This window comes from Artemia sp. Qi Xiang Cuo, chromosome 19 (genome assembly GCF_049724085.1).
Source record: "Artemia sp. Qi Xiang Cuo chromosome 19, ASM4972408v1, whole genome shotgun sequence".
Lineage (NCBI taxonomy): Eukaryota > Metazoa > Arthropoda > Branchiopoda > Anostraca > Artemiidae > Artemia > Artemia sp. Qi Xiang Cuo.
The window spans coordinates 58,434,542-58,457,089 of record NC_142812.1 but is presented as its reverse complement, the minus strand read 5'-3'; the positions used below and the strand labels follow the sequence as shown (position 1 = coordinate 58,457,089).

The following is a 22,548-nucleotide window of genomic DNA, read 5'->3' as shown; positions in this document are numbered from 1 at the left end:
GACAATGAAAAGGTGACTTTGCCTAACGAAAGGATTGATCGGGTGGACAGCTATACTTGACTTGGTCGTATTAAATGTAAAGACAGTTGGGGCAGTGAAAATTTAAAAAGAAGAATAGCCAAAGCTCAGGCTTTTGTTTTCACAGTTGAAAAAGGTTTGGAAGAATAGGAAGATAAGTCTGCATATAAGGGAAGCTGCAGTGATGACCGTGGTCAACTATAGTTCTAAGGCATGGGTGCGGATGCAGTAGATGAAGGTTAGCTAGATGTTTTCCAGAGAAATTACCAATGGATTTTTATGGTTACCCATTTTACCCAGTTGACTGACCGTATTTCATACAGTAGACCTTACGAAGAGTGAGACTAAATCCCGCTTTTTAGGGCTATAATGGGGAAAATATTGAAATGGCTTGGGCACGTTCTGCAGATGAAGGATGACAGATTGTCAAAGATTGTTCTTTTTGGCTAGCTGTGTAGGGCTAGGCGGAAAACAGGTTATCCACAGATGAGGTGGGAGGGTGTCATAAAGAAAGATTTAAGCAAAATGGAAACTCTCTAGGAGGGTGTAAAGAGCAAGGCTTTAAATTGATAGGGATGAAGAAGGAGCGTGCCTACCTGTATTGGCTTCAGGTGACTTGATTTGGCGTTTAGTTGTTAGTAGTAGTAGTAGTAATTGATTATTAAAGTATTTGAAATGTCTGAAGAATATATTCCGCAGACTACAGAAAAGTTTTTTTCAAACCACCAGATATCCCCATAGAGTGAATAGTTTCTAACGGTTTTTGCACACTAAAACCCACAATGAGATGAGCATGTCCGTTTTAAATACATATGATTATATGTTTATCAAGGTCTTACAACTAATATTTCATTGAAGCAAGACAAAAAAAGTATAAAAAAAATTGCTTACCTTCTGAAGTAGTTATCACGGGCAGAATCACTACTTCTGGTACTGTTGCTGTCGCACGTGTTGTCGTAGGAATCGTTAATGTAGTTGACGTAGTAGTAGGAGAAGTTGTTGTTGCAGAAGATGTTGTTGTAGAACTTGTAGTTGTAGAGGATATTGTTGTTGTTGGAGATGTTGTCGTAGGGGATGTAGCAGTGGAGGAAGTTGGTGTAGTTGGAGTTGTTGTTGTTGAAGGAGTTGTTGTTGTAGGACTTGTAGTCGTAGTAGTTGGGGTGGTTGTCACGGATGTAGTAGTGGGGGTTGTTGTTGTTGTTGTGGGAGTTGTTGTTGTAGAAGAAGTAGTTGTAGGGGTTGTAGTGGTAGGACTTGTAGTCGCAGTGGTTGTCACAGAAGTTGTGGTGGGAGTCATACTTGAAGTAAATGTAGTACTAAAGGCTGTGGTTGTTGTAGCAGTTGTTGTTGTAGAAGACGTAGTCGTAGGAGTTTTAGTTGTAGGAGATGTAGTAGTAGCTGTTGAATGTAGAAGTAGATGTAAAAGTGATGTAGAAGCTATTGTTGTTGTTGGAGTTGTTGTTGTAGAAATTGTAGTCGTGGAAGATGTTGTCGTAGGGGATGTAGTAGTGGAGGATGTTGTTGTAGTTGGAGTTGTTGTTGTTGTTGGAGACGTAGTTGTAGGAGTTGTTGTTGTTGTAGGAGAGGCAGTTGTAGGAGTTGTAGTTGTAATAGTCGAAGTAGAAGTTGATTCCGAAGTTGTTGTCATAGTGGTAGAAGATGTGGTAAGTTCGTCATCTAAAAAATAAAATATATTAGACTGAAAACTTTTCAAGTATAAGAAAACTTTACCTCATAAACATAAAATGTATGTATTTTTTCATTAGGTTCAAAATGCATCTCTTACGAAAAACTTTCAGAGAAAGTTTTTCAGAGAAAATAAGATAGCTGCGTACAACCAAATAATTAGAAAAAAAATTTAAAGTTAAAGTGAACAGAATTTACTATTAATAAACACCCTAAAACAAGGCAGTATCCGGCCTTGGGGCCGGTTTTCCCGGCTTGAACCCCCCCCCCCCCCCGAAATTTTGACCGAGCCAAAAACAAGTCGAAAATTAGTAAAACCTAGGTAAAAATTAGTCGAAAACCAGCCCAGGTACATTATTAGAAACCAGTAAAAATTTGACACTATTAGAATATCCAGAGTAGGAAGAAACGAAAGATAAGTCTGCGAACCAAGCTTAGAATATTGGAAGCTGCAGTGATGACAATGGTCAACTATGGTTTGGAAACCTGGGCGCTCCGAAAAACAGAGGAAGTTTTGCTAGATAGTTTTATCATGGGAAGAGGTTATTGAAATCCCCCTTCCCCCCAAACTCAAAATTTTCCAAAATTCTACTTTAGAAGCTTTTTTAAATATTTCTAAAGCGCTAAGACATAGAGCACTACAAACATCAGAATCAACTTTAGAGGATAATTTATGTCATGGGAAGATGTTTTTGAAATCCCTCTTTGCCCCATACTCAAAATTTTTCAAAATTCTACTTTAGAAGCTTTTTTAAATATTTGTAAAACGCTATGACATAGAGCGCTACAAATATCAGAATCGACTTTAGAGGACAATTTATGTCATGGGAATATGTTTTTGAAATCACTCATCCCCCCAAACTCACAATTTTCCAGAATTCTACTTTAGAAGCTTTTTTAAATACTTCTAAAGCACTAAGACATAGAGCAATACAAATATCAGAATCAACTTCAGAGGACAATTTCTACCATGAGAAGATGTTTTTGAAATCTCCCTTCGCCCCAAGCTCAAAATTGTCCAAAATTCTACTTAAGAAGCTTTTTTTTAAATACCTGTAAAGCGCTAAGACATAGAGCGCTACAAACATCAGATTGGACTTTAGAGGACAATTTATGTCATGGGAAGATGTTTTTTAAATCCCCCTTCCCTGCAAACTCAAAATTTTCCAAAATTCTACTTCAGAAGATTTTTGAATATTTCTAAAGCACTAATAGATAGAGCGTTACAAACATCAGAATCAACTTTAGAGGACAAATTATGTGATGGGAAGATGTTTTTGAAATCCCCCTTTGCCCCAAACTAAAAAATTTTCCAACATTCTACTTTAGAAGCTTTTTTAAATATTTATAAAGTGCTAAGACATAGAGCGCTACAAATATCAGAATCGACTTCAGAGGACATATTATCTCATGGGAAGATGTTTTTGAAATCCCCCTTCCCCCCAAACTCAAAAATTTCCAAAATTTTACCTCAGAAGCTTTTTTAAATATCTGTAAAGAGCTAAGACATAGAGCGCTACAAACATCAGAATCGACTTTAGAGAACAATTTATGTCATGGGAAGATGTTTTTGAAATCCCCCTTCCCCCCAAACTCAAAATTTTCCGAAATTCTTCTTCAGAAGCTTTTTTAAATGTATGTAAAGTGCTAAGACATGGAGCTCTACAAACATCAGAATCAACTTTAGAGTGCCAATTATGCTTTGGGAAGAATTTCTTTAAATCCCCCTTCGCCGCAAACTTAAAATTTTCCAAAATTTTACTTTAGAAGCTTTTTTAAATATTTATAAAGCGCTAAGACATAGAGCGCTACACACATCAGAATCGACTTTAGAGGCCAAGTTAATTCTACAATAATTCCCCCTTCCCTCCAAACTCAAAATTTTCCAAAATTACACTTTAGAAGCTTTTTTAAATATTTCTAATGCACTAAGACATAGGGCGCTACAAACATCAGAATCAACTTTAGAGGACAAGTTATGTCCTGGGAAGATGTTTTCATAATACCCATTACCCATTGAAATTTTGACAAAACAACATTTTACTTTAATTTTCAGTTATGAGTTTCTTTTTCTCTGGCTTTAGTTCTGAAAATCATTTCAGCAGAATTTTAAGCCATATCAATGTTTTATTTCCAAAATCTAGGAAATGTATTTGCATATATTTAAAACCTTAAAAGGCAATATTTGCAAGCTAATACTACTACTGCGACTACCAATACTACCACTGCAGGCACTACGACCACTATTAGAACTAATACTACTATCACCACTACCACTGAAACTACTGCTTCTGTAACGACTTCTACCAAGGATGAGGGTACTAAAATGAACAATGAGAAAATGTCGTGGAGAAAGTTGAACTAAATTAAAACATATTACGTGCATACCGATTGTAAAATGGGCGTATGAGCAATATTTTTGGAACGGCCTGCCTTTTCGAGATGAAAACTCCGGGAGAATTCCTTACTGTTTGCCTTGGGGCTACCAGCTACTTGATCCTTCTACCGCCACATCAGCACCAGTGGTGGTTTCACTGGGTATGGTGACATGACAGAACAATCAAAAGGACCGAACTATGAGCCAAGGGGGCCACAACTTGGGCCACCACTAATATCTCTAGCTATCTCTTTGTAGGGTAAAATTTGTTTTGATTGTTTTTTTTTGGAAACCCCTTAACATTTTGAGTTGGGTAACCACATAAAACATATTCAAATAGCTTAATCCTCTAGTGTTGAAAAATTTTGCTTTTCTTTTTTACATCCGCGATTTAAAATATGTAAAAAATACTGGAACTTATATAAAAATTTTCTTTCGAGGGTGCAAAGGTTAGCTGCAAGGGGATTTGATAGCAGGGGGAGGGGGAGGGCGGTGGTAAGCAACCTGCTTGAGGTGCCCCTGCTTATACTAATCTAAGCTGACCATTTTGTTGCAACGTGTTGCACCGGAATCATACTCTAAAATCTGGTTGATAATTTGCCTGTCTAAAAAATTTGTCTGAGTTTCGTAAAAGGGGGAAACAACCCCTAAAAGTCAAAGATTTTAATAAAACTCATACCATCAAATTTGTGGTTCTTGGTGAATACCCTCCAGAAATCCCCCAAGAAAATACCTCCCCACAGAAAATACCCCCCTCCCCCCCCCCAAAAAAAAACCGTGAAAAACAAGGCTTTTCAAATTTCAAATTATCGACCAGATTTTAGAGTATGAAGGGGAAACGGTAATGGGGTTTCAAAAACTTTGAATGACCTTTAAAAATTTGTGAGTTATAGCAACGGAACCTTGCAAAATAGATCTTCTGTTTAAATGAAGTACAACAAAATTGTTTTCAGCTTCAAAACTATGCTCAATCCGATTCTCAATCGATTCTGATGTTTGTAGCGCTCTATGTCTTAGCGCTTCACAGATATTTAAAAAAAGCTTCTCAAGTAGAATTTTGAATAATTTTGAGCTTGGGGGGAGGGGATTTCAAAAACATCTTCTCATGGTATAAATTGTCCTCTGAAGTTGATTCTGATATTTTTAGTGCTCCATGTCTTAGCGCTTTAGAAGTATTTAAAAAAGCTTCTAAAGTAGAATTCTGGAAAATTTTGAGTTTGGGGGGAAGAATGATTTCAAAAACATATTCCCATGACAAATTGTCCTGTTAAGTTGATTCTGATGTTTGTAGTACTCTATGTCTTATCGTTTTACAAATATTTAAAAAACCTTCTAAAGTAGAATTTTGAAAAATTTCGAGTTTGGGGCATAAGGGAATTTCAAAAAAATCTTCCCATGACATAAATTGTCCTCTAAAGTTGATTCTGATGTCTGTAGTGCTCTATGTCTTAGCACTTTAGAAATATTTAAAAAGCTTCTAAAGTAGAATTGTGGAAAATTTTGAGTTTGGGGGGAAGGGGGATTTCAAAAACCTCTTCCCATGATATAACGTGTCCTCTGAAGTCGATTCTGATGTTTTTAGCACTCTATCTTTTAGTGCTTTAGAAATATTTTAAAAGCTTCTAAAGTAGAATTTTAGAAAATTTTGAGTTTGGGGGGAAGGGGGATTTCAAAAACATCTTCCCATAATATAATTTGTCCTCTAAAGTTGATTCTGATGTTTGTAGCGCTCTATGTCTTAGTGCTTTAGAAATATTTAAAAAAGCTTCTAAAGTAGAATTTTGGAAAATTTTGAGTTTGGGGGGAAGGGGGATTTCAAAAACGTCTTCTCATGATATAACATGTCCTCTGAAATCGATTTTGATGTTATTAGCACACTATCTTTTAGTACTTTAGAAATATTTTAAAAGCTTCTAAAGTAGAATTTTAGAAAATTTTGAGTTTGGGTGGAAGGGGGATTTCAAAAACATCTTCCCATGACATAATTTGTCCTTTAAAAACGAATTGGTTATTTTTACTTGTCTATCTCTCGTCAAATTCTTTCCCTAATTAACAAAGTTTAAATGTCTATCAACACAGAGTTGTTTGGCACCTGCATGCTACCCTTAAGGATAAGGGGGTATGATAAGCAAAGTTGTGACATCACAACAAACCCGGTTTCATTATACCGTGACCAAAGTCAGCATGGGTAGAAAATTAAATGGCTTGTAAAGAAAATAGGATTTTGGAATATATTTTAATGAACAAGGTTAAAAGCAGAAGTTGTGTAAGGTAAGCAGTGATTTATAATTATGATAGCAATATAGGTAAAATTCTACTTTAGTTACTTTTGGCTATCTTGGAAAGGGGTTGGGTTAGGAAAATGAAACTTTCTGGGATGGATGTACATGCTAAGGTATGTCCCGGGAAAGTACTTTGAAGTACTTACCACCACTCCTCCCCCCTCTATATAATGGTAAATTACTGCACATTACTAGTTGTTTTAACTCATATTTCATCCTATATTACTATCACTATCGGAAATGAATTTCAGCCCCCCCCCCCTATATATGCCAATTCAGGGTTAGGTTAGGTATATATAGGGGGGGGGCTGAAATTCATTTCCGATAGAAATGCTTATTATATTTGTAATCAACATAAAAAAAGGCATTGAATGGTGTATTCACTTTATTCCTAACTCAATAATATGATTTGGTAGATATTTACCGAGAATTTTACCAATAGTAGAGTTCCTGACTGGTTAGCTATAGCCTACTGCTCAGAGAAACTCTTTTTTTCTCCTTCCATACCCCTGTTCCAGACACATGCACCCCATGCAGGGTACATGTAGGTTATCCTGCTTGGTGCAAAATCCATTTATTCTTTTGAAATCCCTAAGAGGCTAGTGGAATATCCCTAGAAATCCCGATTTTCAATACCGAAATCCCTATAGGTTTTCCCATTTTCTGACTTCTTTCCAAGTCTTTAGGAAAGCCTTGTTATGCTGACTTTTGATAGCATTTGTAAAAGACGACTAATTTTACAATTCAAGACTTTTTACTTCTACCAAAATATCTTCTTTTGAGGTCCAAAACAATACTTTTTATTTATTTATTTATTAGTTAAGTTTGGTTTTGTTTATAGATTTCGGTGCCAGATTATAGATTCTAGGCCATATAAATATATTTCATTTATTTGTTTTTCTCTGCCATTTTTTTTTCGGCTCTATTAGTATTTTTGCAACACCCTAGTTTTATTTGAATTGGTGCGATGGATTGGCATGAATGATATCCAATCAGCAATCCATGTCATTTTTATAAAGCATTTTTTTGGCTTAAACATGTTTTGACTTGTTTTATATCGAGTCATGATTACGTTAAAAAAAAAATATGAAAAAAAATTACCTGTTGACAGATCTGTCAAAGGGTGACTGAAAATATGAAACTAAAGGATAGAAAGTTGCATAAAATGTGCTTTGAGTAATATAGAAAAGGTAAAATATAAAAAAATACGTAGGCATTGTTCACATTTGTGCAGTAAGACGAAATAGATTAAGTAACAGAAATAGATTCAATTCCTTTTCTGCTTCACATGACCAATCAGACGGCTTAATTTGTTGCGTCAGTAGCTCAGTAGATATGGTAGTGAATATAAATAAATATTTATTTTAAACGGTTATTTTTGGTAATTTGGTAATTTTCTGATGGGAGCTGAAACCTTGACTATTTTCATGTTGAGCAGTAAAAAATCTCAAAAAACCCTGGGGTACTTTATTGGGCCCGCTTCATACTATGTTTTGTCTTAAGAATCACATGTAATGTTTTCGTTATAAGCTTGTTCCGTCTATCGGTCTTTATGATTTTTACTGCATTGAAACACCTTTCGACGACAACGTTGGAGAATGGAAGAGAAAGCAAAAATATTACCGCCAATTTTAGATTTTCGTATAGCTCGTTTCCGGAAGAGTTTTTCTTCAAAAAAAAAAAAAAAAAACAAAGAAGCACCAGTAGATAACCGCATCAATATTTTTCAATATTTTCAACATTGATATGACTTTGCTTCGCCCACTCCTGTTCGATTTTGTTTTAATCCCATGATAATTTCCCCTAATTTCGAATGAAGGGTTGGAGAGAACCAAGCCGTAGTGACTGAGCTGATATAGGGTCAACCATTTCTACATATTTATAAATGTCAAAATCGAAACGAAATTCAGATTGAATCTCCTGCAGAGCTTCGATGCAAGAAGATTGTGCGGCTCTGAGGATCTTTTCAACTGCGTCTTGGGGCGCACCAGGATATGATTTTAGCCCCAAGAGGGAGTTCTGTCTATTTGGATCCAGATAATACTTTCGAGGGGAAGGTAAAAACTTGGGTCATTCTCATTAAGTTGAAATGCATTTGTTGACTTCACACAGTCTGACTTTATAAAGATCCAAGACAATTCCTTGGAAAGACATTCAGTCTCTAGTTTTAGGCGATAAAATGGTGGTTTGTCAACTTGAAAAGCTACATTGCATTCAGAAGAAATCCCAATGCAAAGGAAACTAATTCAGAAATGTTCATGACTGGGTTCAGATTTGTGTATACAAGCTCATTGAGCTCTATTGGATCATCAACTAGTAGAAGTTTGCAGTAGGCACCAAGAGCATTCAATTGTTCCAAAATTCTGCCCACAGCAGCTTCGACTGAAAGCCATCGTGTCCACACAGACTCCAGAATCTTATGCATGTCAACTTGGCAGAACTTTTGAAATTCAAGGAAAAACATTTTGCCTCTTGTGACTAAGAACCTCTAAGAAACAAAAGAGCCTGACAATTTTGATAGATTTTTATGCATAGTAGCTGTTCCATTTTGTCTTTTATCAAGTTCATTTTTTTAATCAAAGTAATGTAACCTAATTTCATGAAGACTTTACAGATATATAGCACAGCTGACAAGGGGATATCAATGAGTATCAACTGGCTTTCAATCACCTTAAAATAATCATCTTGTAAATGAAAACATTCCTTATTGACAAGAAAGCCATGATCCTATGGAAAGAACAAAATGTTTGAAATGTCAGTAAAAGGTGACAAATCACGTTGTATCCCAAATTTATTCAATTTTTGGTGTCATTAGAGGGTAGCAGCAGCTTTTGATCGCAGTTCAAATATCAAGAATCAGCATGAGGCAGGGACGCTGTGGAAACAGGAAAAGGCAGAGAATTTTTAATGAAAATATCACACAAATTACTATTATCTGGATAACTAACCAAGTTTCCGGTGAATGTGCAGAAAAGGGATATCTGACAAAAACTTCTCATTTATCACTGTACGTTATTCAGTCTAATGTGCTCTAGAGGTGTAGAAGACAGTCCAGTAGAAGCACAATATAAACAAATATTTTCTTACTGTATATCCTGGTTTAATTAAACAGTACCTCTGCACCTTTGACTGCAGGGGTCCATAATTTGCACCTATATCAGGTTTCCTTCAAATTATTAGTAGTGTTGAAAGAATTAAGAACCTCTCTTCTTTTGACTTCTAAGTCAATTTAGTTGTCATCGTCGTCTTCTAGAGCGCTCCATTCATCAGAGGCAATCATTCAAACATAAGGAACCTCCGAATTGACTGTGCAAAAGATCCTTAACTCACTTTATGGCGCGTTCAGACTTTCACCTTTCTAGAAAAAAGGCTAAAAAATTATTTCCGTCTATTTTCTTTTTTGGGTTGGAAGAGGAGCTTCTAGGGCTGAAACCCTAGAAATTCTTTAAAAAATCCAGAAGACTTGTTAAAATCCCTAGAAATCCCCAAATCCCTAAACAAAAAAGTTTGCCTCTAAAAGACCTCAAAAATCCCCATTATAGGGGGAAAATCCCTAGAATGGAAACACTGCTCAGGATAGCTATTATGGTTAAAGTGTGCTTTGAAAATCAGTTCTTGACAAATTCTGGGTAATTTCTCTGTTAGAATTAAACTTGACTTCAAGAAAAGTGCCAGAATTACCAGTCTTTTGCCGATCTACATGCCTAGACCCAGGACCAACTTGCATTCTTCTTTTGAGTATACTATTTTGAGATTGTAAAACATTCTGAACCTGTGAAGCACATGGTGTCACTAAATCGTAATGGCCAAGCTCTTCTGCAGGCTACTATGTTGGCACAAGACTTTCTAATTTTATACTGGCATTGGGAAAAAGTCTCATCTTAACTTCCTCAGATCTTGAAATTAACTGAAATATCAGAGCAGATTGAAGCACAGCATGTGCAAATTTTCAAAAATTGTGCCTTGTCAAACTGACACCACTAACGCTAATGACTTTCAGAAAATCCCTAACAGAATCGGTCTTCTAATTTTTTTAGTTTAAAAATCCTTTTTTATTGGAGTTGGAGGCTCCAGTAATCTAGAAAAATACACAAATCTGAAAAATATCTGTTTTTTACTGAAAATCTGACAAAATTCCCGGAGTCCGACACGAAATTTTTTTGTCCGACAAGAGGGCCGAAAATCCGACAATGTCGGAAAAATCCGACACAGTGGAAGCACTACATACAAAGGTGGGCGTCTAGTAATAATTTAAGCTTGAAAGATGACTAACTTAAAATAATATTTCTTCTCATGTTAAAAATTACCTTATTAGCAGTCATGTAAAACTTACTCAGAATTACCAAGTTGAATCGGAGCTCTCAAGCCGGGATGTAGCTACAACACTTTATTAGAGTGGGGGCGCAAGATGGATCTCCATCCGATAGTGGTGGATCCAGGGGGATGAGGTGGACATGCGTCCGCCTAGCGTAGTCTAAAGTAGCGTAATTTACTTAATTAAGCCAAGTTTGCGTTAATTAGACTTGCTTTTTATAAATTGGGCTCGAAATGTCTCCGGTGTCTCTATTTTTTGCCAAATTTCTGTTTATATATTTTTTTTATCTCAATTACGTCTTTAAAAGATAGCAGTAGGCCATTTACAGTAGATATTAAATTTGCCTCCTCAAAAAGAACAAGATGTGTAGAATTTTCAAATATATGCAGGGCCAAGGCGGAATTAAAGCTGTCATTTTTATTTTCAAATCTCAGGGACTTATCTATTGAAATTTTGTATTCATGTAAATGTTCGCCAAGTTGTTCATGGGTCCTACCAACATGATTAAGTTAACAAATTTTTAAAATTTTGTCGACGACAGAAATTGTTACCCCTCTCTTCACAGAAGGGGGGTGATTTGACGAGACATATAGATACCGATCGTTATGGGTTGGCTTTCTGCATATAGAAAATTCAAGGCTAAGACTATTTTTTTATAATCAAAACATCCAAGAAAGGCAGCTTTACTAAATCTTCTAGGTCCATTGTAAACTGGATATTCGAACCAAAAGAGTTTAAATGTGCCAAAAACTACTTAAGAGAGTCCTGTCCATGCCCAAACAGAAAGGATATCATCAACGAAACGACACAAGAGAGAATGTTTTGAGTGGAAACTATTCAAAGCAGATTTTTCTATGAAATCCATGTAAAAATTTGCCAAATAAGGAGATAAAACAGTGCTCATGGATAGGCCCATGATTTGAAGAAAAGAATTTGTCTCGGAACTTAAAATACGAAGAGAACTTGTTGCAAAGACGAACAAGCGTATTATTCTGTCCATTTTCCAAAGTTTTTAATTTGACCAATCAGAATTTTCCTCTTATTTTTTTTTGTAAGGCCTGTTCACATTTATGGACATCGTATGAAGTGTACATAGAAACTGCATCAAAACTAGATAAGATAGTTTTTTCTGTTGTATTTTGAAATTTTAACTTCTCAACAAGATCTATGGAATTTTGTATGTCAGATTTCTGTGTGCTTAAAAGAGGCTTAAAAATGGTGGCCAAGAACTTTCCTATACCTGTAGATGGAGAACCATAACATGCTACAATAGGACTTATCGGAATATCTTTTTTAGGGATTTTAGGCAGACCATGAAACTTTTGGGCTGAACATCCTTTGGCGTAGAATTTTTTGTACATTTGAGGAGTAATTAGTCTAAGGTCTTTTGAAAATCCTATTTCTTTCCCCAACTGCTGTGTGTATTTGTCTGTGGGATCACTTTTTATTTCTTTGCAAGTATTTTTGTCCATTAAAAGGGTATTTGCTTTCATTTCATAATCTGCAGAAGTCATAATTAGGCTACTGCTGTGATTTCTTTGTGTGCTCTTTTAATTACTGTGTTTATATCTTTTTCTAAGTTTTGGAGGATTTTAATTTCTTATTTTGACTGAGTTGAAAGCGACAAAGATGTCCTATAATCAAGAATACTCTTTACAATTTCACCTTTGATTAGGTCTGGATTTTCAACCTCCCCATGAGAGCTAAAAATAGCAGACTCCACGCCCGTTATAATCTCTGATGTATTTACGGTTGTTTGAGCCATTTCAAATTTGGGCCTTTTGAAAGAATACTTGGCTCCTTGGATGTAAAAACCTGAGAGGATAGATTTTTCAAAGGAGGGCCAGGGCAAAATTTAGGAAGAGAAATCCTGTTTGTTGAAAATTGTTGAAATTCCAGATTTGGGATTTTTCAAGATGAGCAAGTTTTTTCTAAATGGAAAACGTGTCGAAAAGACCTATGTGAGATATGTAAAATTTGGTGAAAATCCCGAACGGATAAAGTCTGATATAATAAAGATTTGAAATCAAATATCTTATTACTAAGGACGTCTCTTTTGAATCTATGGTCTTTTAAAATATGTGCCACAGTTTTGAAACCCATTCTCAGGGTAAACGGGCCTTCAGATTGTGTGCCTAAATGTAGTTTGAAACGTAAAGAATGTGGAAGAATTCGATGTCTTTTGCAAGTTTCTACAAAATTGAACTGACAAATAAGATTGGTTATGTTTTTAACACAATTTATAAAAAATATAAAACAATATTGGTCCAATGCTCCCCGTAAGCTTGACATAAATACATTCCAAGCCTACACTGGCTACACATGACATATGAAGCTAAGATAGGAAAGGAAATAATAAATGAAAATAATATCTTGTTTTAAAATAATTATGTTCTTGTCTCTTCTTGTAGGTAATTGTGGTTTAATCTGCTGAGCGTTCTGTAACGTAAGTCTAATGGTCTACTTTTCCGCTCTTGGGTTTATAACTGTTGGACATATTTTTCCCTTCCTTGTCTTTTTTCCAAAACAGGAAGCTTACATAAACCTACAGGAAATGTATTTATCAGACTCCTTCAACAAAAACCTGCACATCTAGGGGACACGGAGCGAGGAAATTTTTGCCTGAAGTTGAGCTAAAAGATCCCGTCCCTCCTCGAAAATCAAATTATGTTGTGAAATGTTTTTTTCTTTCTGTAAAGCTTTTTCCCTCACCTGTCAAAAGTTAGCTGATTTTCCCACCCAAAAAGTGTTCCTACAGCTGTAATAACTTTTTCTTTGCACTTTGAAGCAGACGACGGTCCTTAGATCTGTAGAGCTTCGTTGATAATAAAGATTTTACTAGTGATGCCTATGTTAAAATTTTTATTTCTTTTTAGCAATAATGCAAGATGGTGTTTTAAGGCAAGAAGATGGCTCTGATTAGTCATTACATTAAATATCACAAATGTACTGGATGAGGACTCTGGCCTTTATATTTGTGTTGGAATAGGCAGAATGAGTATTAAATTCAAAGAGGCGTATCTTATTGTTACCCCTTCAGGTAAGCCTAATTAGTGGCAATTTTGGTGACGACCTAGAGACAAATGCCTTTATTATTTGTACTTAATGTTGCAGATAGTTTTATGTTATTGCTGGAATGTTTCAGCACTTAATACTACCGATATTTTGACTATCACTTTCTCTGCAGGAATTTCGGAAAAATTGGTAGTAGTGTTTGAATTGACTGGTACTACCATTCAACAGTGTATTTGCGCCAAGACCAATTCAAATAATATTAATTGGACAGAGAAGGACAACATTTATATATAATTATATATATATATATATATATATATATATATATATATATATATATATATATATATATATATATATATATATATATATATATATATATGTATATATATACGTTGGTCATCTATAATAAATAGACACTGAACAACTGAATTTTCATAACATGAAACCCAATCACGGTTTTTAAATCCTTTTCATCCCGTACCAACCAAACCATCTTGTTCTTTTTTTTATTCTAGATTTCTTTTAATCCCTATGCATTCCCAAGGCCAGAACATAATTTGAACTATACTAAAAAAAAACAAATGAATTTTCATTGTCAGTTTAATATACATATACTGATACTTATCCATCGCACCGCATCGATACTTATGCCTCGCCATCGCACCTCCAATCCTGTCTAATGTATTTACCAGTAGAGCAAGTTAATTCATGAGGTCTGCAGGTGTAAGTTTTGTCCCAATGTTCACCATTATCTTCGTCGGACGGATCTAACGATCCGATTCTTACTGCCACCGCACCTCAGATCGATGTTAAAGCGGCGCCCATCACTGCACATGAACTCGAATGAACAGCAGAAGTTTGGTATAGGCCAAACAACTAACCATTAAGCTGGAATTATTTGCTCAGTAATTAATAACGACGGGAATAATAATACTCGTATAACTACGCGCACGACTCCGCTCTTAAAGGGGAGCGCGCTAGCGCTGCCTAAGATACCTATGATTTACTTAGGCTGCCTATTGCTGCCTAAGTAAAGAACAATATTGTCACAATGTGTTTTTTTTCTCCACCCGGGCACTTCGTATCGAAGGAGTTGTAGAAACTTCAAAAAGGGCTCATTCGATTGTAAAATAGAGTTCCTAAACCCTTTTTAATAATCGAAAGGGATTGAAGGGCAAATAGCCCCCCCCCCCCCTCATACCCATTATTCCCCCAAACACATCCAATCAAAATTTTTAAGATAGCCATTTTGTTCAGCGTAGTTGATTTCCAGGTAGAAAATATGTTTTTGAGGAGGACACTCCCCCACGACCTTCGGGGCAAAGGTTTTAAGTTATGCCCCTAGGGCATATAAGAACAATGTTGGCATAATGTACTACTAATTATTTTTTTCCTTTAAAGCAGGGCACTGCATATGGAAGGGGTTTTCGTAGATACTTCCAAAAGGGTTCATTCTATTGGCAATTGAGAGTTCTAGTGCCCTCTTTAATAGTCGAAAGCGATTGGAGAGCAACACCCCCCTCCCCCTTACGCCCATCATTCCCCCAAATACATCCAGTCAAAATTTTGAGATAGCCGTTTTGTTCAGCGTAAATGATTTCCAGTTAGAAAACATGTTTTTGAGGAGGACACTCCCCCACAACCCTAAGGGCAAGGGTTTTAAGTTATGCCCTGGGGGCATATAAGGTTTTTATAGAAGGCGTTGTCGTAGAAACTTCAAAAAGGGCTAATTCGATTGGAAATTCAAAGGGCTATTGTCCTTTTAAATAGTCGAAAGTGATTGGAGGGCAACTTCCACCCCCACACCCATCATTTCCCAAAACACATCCAATAAAAATTTTGAGATAGCTATTTTGTCCAGCGTAGTTGATTTCCAGATAGAAAATATGTTTTTGGAGGAGGACACTCCCCCACAACCCTCGGGGCAAGGGTTTTAAGTTATGCCCTGAGGACATATAAGAACGATATTGGCAAAATGTACTATTTATTTATTTTTTTCCTATAGAGCAGGGCACTTCATATGGGAGGCGTTGTCGTAGAAACTTCAAAAAAAGCTCATTCGATTGGAAATTCAAAAGGCTAGTGCTCTTTTTAATAGTCTAAAGTGATTGGAGGGCAACTAGCCCCCCCCCCCACGCCCATCATTCCCCAAAAAACATCGAATAAAAATTTTGAGATAGCCATTTTGTTCAGCGTAGTTATTTCCAGATAGAAAATATATTTTTGAGGAGGACACTCCCCCACAACCCTCAGGGCAAGGATTAAAAGTTATGCCGTGAGGGCATATAAGGTTTTTATGGAAATCTCTGTCGTAGAACCTTGAAAAAGGACTCATTCGATTTGAAATTCAAAGGGCTAGTACCCTTTTTCATATTCGAAAGTGATTTGAGGGCAACTAAACCCCCTCTCACGCCCACCTTTTCCCCAAACATATCCAATCAAAATTTTTAGATAGCCATTTTATTCAACCTAGTTGAAAGTTTTTCAAATTATGTCTTTAAGGATGATAACCCCCTCAGAACCCTCAGTGCAAGGGTTTTAAGTTATGCCCTGGGGGCATATATGGTTTATATAGAAAGTTGTTACATAAATCATAGACAGCGCGATCGCGCTGCCTAAGTGAAGAACGGGGACACTCGAGAACGAGACAAGAAACGAGGGTTAAGTAAAGAGAAGGACACTCCCCCACAACCCTAAGGCAAGGGTTTTAAGTTATGCCCTGGGTGCATATAAGGTTTTTATACAAGGCGTTGTCGTAGAAACTTCAAAAAAGGCTAATTCGATTGGAAATTCAAAGGGCTATTGTCCTTTTTAATAGTCGAAAGTGATTGGAGGGCAACTTCCACCCCCACACCCATCATTTCCCCAAACACATCCAATAAAAATTTTGAGATAGCTATTTTGTCCAGCGTAGTTGATTTCCAGATAGAAAATATGATTTTGGAGGAGGACACTCCCCCACAACCCTCGGGGCAAGGGTTTTAAGTTATGCCCTGAGGGCATATAAGAACGATATTGGCAAAATGTACTATTTATTTATTTTTTTCCTATAGAGCAGGGCACTTCATATTGGAGGCGTTGTCGTAGAAACTTCAAAAAAAGCTCATTCGATTGGAAATTCAAAAGGCTAGTGCTCTTTTTAATAGTCGAAAGTGATTGGAGGGCAACTAGCCCCCCCCCCACGCCCATCATTCCCGCAGAAACATTGAATAAAAATTTTGAGATAGCCATTTTGTTCAATGTAGTTATTTCCAGATAGAAAATATATTTTTGAGGAGGACACTCCCCCACAACCCTCAGGGCAAGGATTAAAAGTTATGCCGTGAGGGCATATAAGGTTCTTATGGAAATCTCTGTCGTAGAACCTTGAAAAAGGACTCATTCGATTTGAAATTCAAACGGATAGTACCCTTTTTAATAGTCGAAACTGATTTGAGGGCAACTAACCCCCCTCTCACACCCACCTTTTCCCCAAACACATACAATCAAAATTTTTAGATAGCCATTTTATTCAATGTAGTTGAAAGTTTTTCAAATTAGGTCTTTTAGGATGATAACCCCCTCAGAACCCTCAGTGCAAGGGTTTTAAGTTATGCCCTGGGGGCATATATGATTTATATAGAAAGTTGTTACATAAATCATAGACAGCGCTATCGCGCTGCCTAAGTAAAGAACGGGGATACTCGAGAACGAGACAAGAAACGAGGATTAAGTAAAGAGAAGGACACTCCTCCACAACCCTCAGGGCAAGGGTTTTAAGTTATGGCCTGGGGGCACACAAGAACGATGTTTGCACAATTTATTATTTATTAATTTTTTCCTTTAGACCAGGGCACTTCGTATCGAAAAAGTTGTCGTAGAAACTTCGAAAAGCGCTCATTCAATTGCAAATTGGAGTGGCATGTGCCCTTTTTAATAGTCGAAAGTGATTGGAAGGCAACTAACACCCCTCTCACGCCCACCATTTTCCCAAACACATCCAATCAAAATTTTGAGATAGCCATGTTGTTTAACGTAGTTGAAATTTCTGGAAATTCGGTCTTAGAGGATGACAACAACCCTAAGAGACCTTAGAATAAGGGTTGTAATTTATGCCCTGGGGGCATATAAGGTGTTTGTAGAAAGCATTGTCGTCTCTAAAAGGGCTCATTTGGTTGGAAATCGAAAGGCCTAGTGTCCTTTTTAATGTTCGAAAGTGATTGGAAGGCTTAACATTTTTATAGTAGAGATCGAAGTGTGTATAATCTATTATCTTTTGTTGTTGTTGTTGTTTAGACCAGGGCACTATGTATCGAAGGAGTTGTCGTGGAAACTTAGAAAAGGGCTCATTCGATTGAAAATAGAAGGGCTGATGCCCTTATTAATAGTCGAAAGTGATTTGAGGGCAACTGATTCTCCTTCCCTCCCACCCTCCCACGCCAACCCTCCCATTTCTTCCCATAAAAATTAACCAAATCAAAATAGCGTAAGTGTATCCAAGCTAACAAAGAAAATGAACAGATTTTTTGCGAATGTTTTCAAGTTTTCAATTTCAGGTCAACTAGAGGAGGTGTGAAACTAAATTAAACAGTACTATTTGTTTCCAGATTGTTAAAAGGGTGTATGTTGTTAAAAATTGCATGAAATTGCATGAAAAAAATTGCAAAGAAGGGCACTTCATATGGGAGGCGTTGTCGTAGAAACTTCAAAAAAAGCTCATTCGATTGGAAAGTCAAAAGGCTAGTGCCCTTTTCAAAAGTCGAAAGTGATTGGAGGGCAACTAGCCCCCCCCCCATGCCCATCATTCCCCCAAAAACATTCAATAAAAATTTTGAGGTAGCCATTTTGTTCAGCGTAGTTATTTCCAGATAGAAAATATATTTTTGAGGAGGACACTCCCCCACAACCCTCAGGGCAAGGATTACAAGTTAGGCCGTGGGGGCATATAAGGTTATTATGGAAATCATTATCGTAGAACCGTGAAAAAGGGCTCATTCGATTTGAAATTCAAACGGATAGTACCCTTTTTAATAGTCGAAACTGATTTGAGGGCAACTAACCCCCCTCTCACGCCCACCTTTTCCCCAAACACATCCAATCAAAATTTTTAGATAGCCATTTTATTCAACGTAGTTGAAAGTTTTTCAAATTAGGTCTTTTAGGATGATAACCCCCTCAGAACCCTCAGTGCAAGGGTTTTAAGTTATGCCCTGGGGGCATATATGCTTTATATAGAAAGTTTTTACATAAATCATAGACAGCGCGATCGCGCTGCCTAAGTAAAGAACGGGGATACTCGAGAACGAGACAAGAAACGAGGATTAAGTAAAGAGAAGGACACTCCCCCACAACCCTCAGGGCAAGGGTTTTAAGTTATGGCCTGGGGGCACACAAGAACGATGTTTTCACAATGTATTATTTATTAATTTTTTCCTTTAGACCAGGGCACTTCGTATCGAAGAAGTTGTCGTAGAAACTTCGAAAAGTGCTCATTCAATTGCAAATTGGAGTGGCATGTGCCCTTTTAATAGTTGAAAGTGATTGGAAGGCGACTAACATCCCTCTCACGCCCACCATTTTCCCAAACACATCAAATCAAAATTTTGAGATAGCCATGTTGTTTAACGTAGTTAAAAGTTCTGGAAATTCGGTCTTAGAGGATGACAACCACCCTGAGAGACCTTAGAATAATGGTTGTAATTTATGCTCTGGGGGCATATAAGGTGTTTATAGAAAGCGTTGTCGTTTCCAAAAGGGCTCATTCTATTGGAAATCGAAAGGCCTAGTGCCTTTTTTAATGTTCGAAAGTGATTGGAAGGCTTAACATTTTTATAGTAAAGATCGAAGTGTGTATAATCTATTATTTTTTGTTGTTGTTGTTGTTTAGACCAGGGCACTACGATTGAGAATAGAAGGGCTGATGCCCTTATTAATAGTCAAAAGTGATTTGAGGGCAACTGATTCTCCTTCCCCTCCCACGCCAACCCTCCCATTTCTGCCCTTAAAATTTAACCAAATCAAAATAGCGTAAGTGTATCCAAGCTATCAAAGAAAGTAAACAGATTTTTTGTGAATGATATCAAGTTTTCAATTTCAGGTCAACTAGAGGAGGTGTGAAACTAAATTAAACAGTACTGTTTGTGTCCAGATTTTTAAAAGGGTGTATGCTATTAAAAATTGCTGAAAATTCTTCTCCATTATGCAAATAGCAGGCCAAACTATAAAGTCTTAAAAAACGAAAAGATTTAAAGTATTATTTTCTTTTGCCCTGAAAAGACTATGTCAATATAAAACAGAAATTAGTTAAAAAAAACTTTTTCCACAAAATAAGTTTTTCAAAGAAAAGTAAAGAACTCCAATAAACAAAAAATGAGCAAAGATAAAATCAAATATTCTACCAAGCGTGAAACTACCACAAATCAGCATCGACAAATAAATGAAACCCAAAACGAACAGAAATTACCATAATTAACCGAGTCAAACTCAAAACGAGCAGAAATTAACACAAGTTGGGTGCAAAACCCCTATGCCTTCCGAAGGCCAGAACAAAAATTGCACTTTACTGAAAAAATACAAATTAATGTGCATTGTCAGTTTAATATATATATATATATATATATATATATATATATATATATATATATATATATATATATATATATATATATATATATATATATATATATATATAGTATATATATATATATATATATATATATTTACTGATATTTAGTTATCAAAATGTTAAAACAATCTGATTTATTAAAGTTATAAAAGTAAAAACTTTTATATTTTTTCAGTAAAGTGCAAATTTTGTTCTGGCCTTGGGAAGGCATAGCGGTTTTGCGCCCACCTTTTCCATAAGCACATAAAATCAAAATTTTTAGATAGCCATTTTATTCAACTTAGTTGAAAGTTTTGGAAATTAGGTATTTAAGGATGACAAATCCTCCCACCAGAGCCCTCAGGGCAAGGGTTGTAAATAATGCCCTGGGGGCAAATAAAGTTTTTATTGAAAACGTTATCGTCGAAACTTCAAAAGGGCTCATTCAATTGAAAATTGAAAGGACTAGTGCCTTTTTTAATAGTTGAAAGCGGTTGGATAGCGACTAACGCCCCTCTCACGCCAAGTGGTTTGCCAAACACATCCACTTAAAATTTTGAGATATTCATTTTGTTCAACGTAGTTGAACGTTCGGGAAATTAGGTGTTTTAGGATTAAAACCCCCTCAGAGCCCTTAATACGAGGGTTGCAAGCTGTGCCCTGGGGGCATATAAAGGCAAGGGGCGCGCGCCCCCCTAGCGTAGTCTAAAGTAGTATAATTTCCTTAATTAACTCAAATTCGCGTTAATTAAACTTGCTCCTACCGCAAGTTTATCAGATCAACCTATTTTACGCCCCCCACTAAAATTTTTCTATTGGATCAACATATTTTGCACCCCCCCCTCCCCCTCCTAAAAAAATTCTGGATCCGCCCGTGTGTTATTTAGCTCAAAATTAGAGGGAAGCGAAAGAATATTCATCAGTAATTTCATATGTGCATCGTAATAAATAGTACACATAGATATACTTATATTTGAGTATGACATTTTGGCCTATCAATGTATTATATCAATGTTAGTTTTCTGTTAACTAAAAGTTGACTGGAGAGATTTCGTTATAGATCAATAATTCAAGTTTTATAACAGAATAAAATGAATATTTCATTAGCTGTGAAAGAATTGTCTTTCAAACATTTTTCTGATCTTTTTGTTGTTGGCATAAAAACTCGGATTAAGGGAATATCTTATAATTCTAGGCCAGTTCAAATATAGATTTTAATTAATGTGCTTCAATTTTCAATTTATTTAATTTAAATTTTATTCGTTATTTTTTTTTCTTTTTTATCAGAATGAATAAAAAACGAACATAAATTAGATAAACATGATATATGGCCGTAGGCCTACTAGAAAAAATCAGAAATAAATATTTCAATTATGATTTTATAACTTGCTTTTGTTTTACTAATTAAAAATTCATGGGTTATTTAGATATCAGCTGATATTAGATATCAGATATCAGCATGTCCTGGGATGAAAGGATTAGAATGGCTTTTGAGTCTTTGACGGAAAGTTAATACAAAACAGAATGCAAACAGGGTTAATGCTAAACCCTATGCTTTCTAAAAGCCAGAATATAATTATTACTTTATTGATAAAAATTCTTTTAACTGTTTTCGCCATTATAACTTTCAAAATTTTTTTACGATTTAAAAATTAGTTACGATTTTAAGGAATAAATATCGTCTTATCTATAGAAAATGCATCTAATAGAAATTTTGAGACAGCCATTGTATTCAAAATAGTCTAAATATCATATAACCTGGCTTTTGGAGTTAAAACAGACTCAACAGATAAGGGGCGAGGATTGTAAGTTATGGCAAGGGGGTATTTAAGGTTCTTATTGAAGGGATGGTTGTTTAAGTTTAGAAGAGGCTTTGTCTTTCTCCCTGAAAAAGACTTTGTCAATATAAAACGAACAGAAATTAATTAAAAAACTTTTTCAACAAAATAAGTTTTTCAAAAGTAAATAACTCAATTAAACCAAAAATGAACAAAAATAGAATCAAATTATGTAGACCTAGCATACAACTACCACAAATCAGAATCAATAAATAAATATAACCCAAAACAAACAGAAATTAAAAGAAGTCAAACTAAAAAAAAGCAGAAATTAATATGAGTAGGGTTCTAAACCCCATGCGTTCCAAAAGTTAGAATTTAATTTGTATTTTACTGAAAAAAATTCAAATGAATTTAGTGAAAAAATGTGTATGGTAACTTTAATGAACAAAATAGAATCAAATAATCTACCAAACATACAACTACCACAA

General features: G+C 35.8%; 1 protein-coding gene across 1 annotated transcript in view; it reads right to left on the bottom strand.

Annotated features, from left to right (window-relative positions):
• Positions 1 to 22,548, bottom strand: part of LOC148941053 (uncharacterized) — a 47,308-nt gene that overhangs the window by 12,777 nt on the left and 11,983 nt on the right. Inside the window, exons 3-4 of the mRNA XM_089105152.1 lie at positions 8,976 to 9,090; positions 910 to 1,695 (exon numbers count right to left, since the gene is read on the bottom strand). Of these exons, the coding sequence (XP_088961278.1) occupies positions 910 to 1,695; positions 8,976 to 9,090 (901 nt within the window). The remainder of the gene's footprint in view (positions 1 to 909; positions 1,696 to 8,975; positions 9,091 to 22,548) is intronic.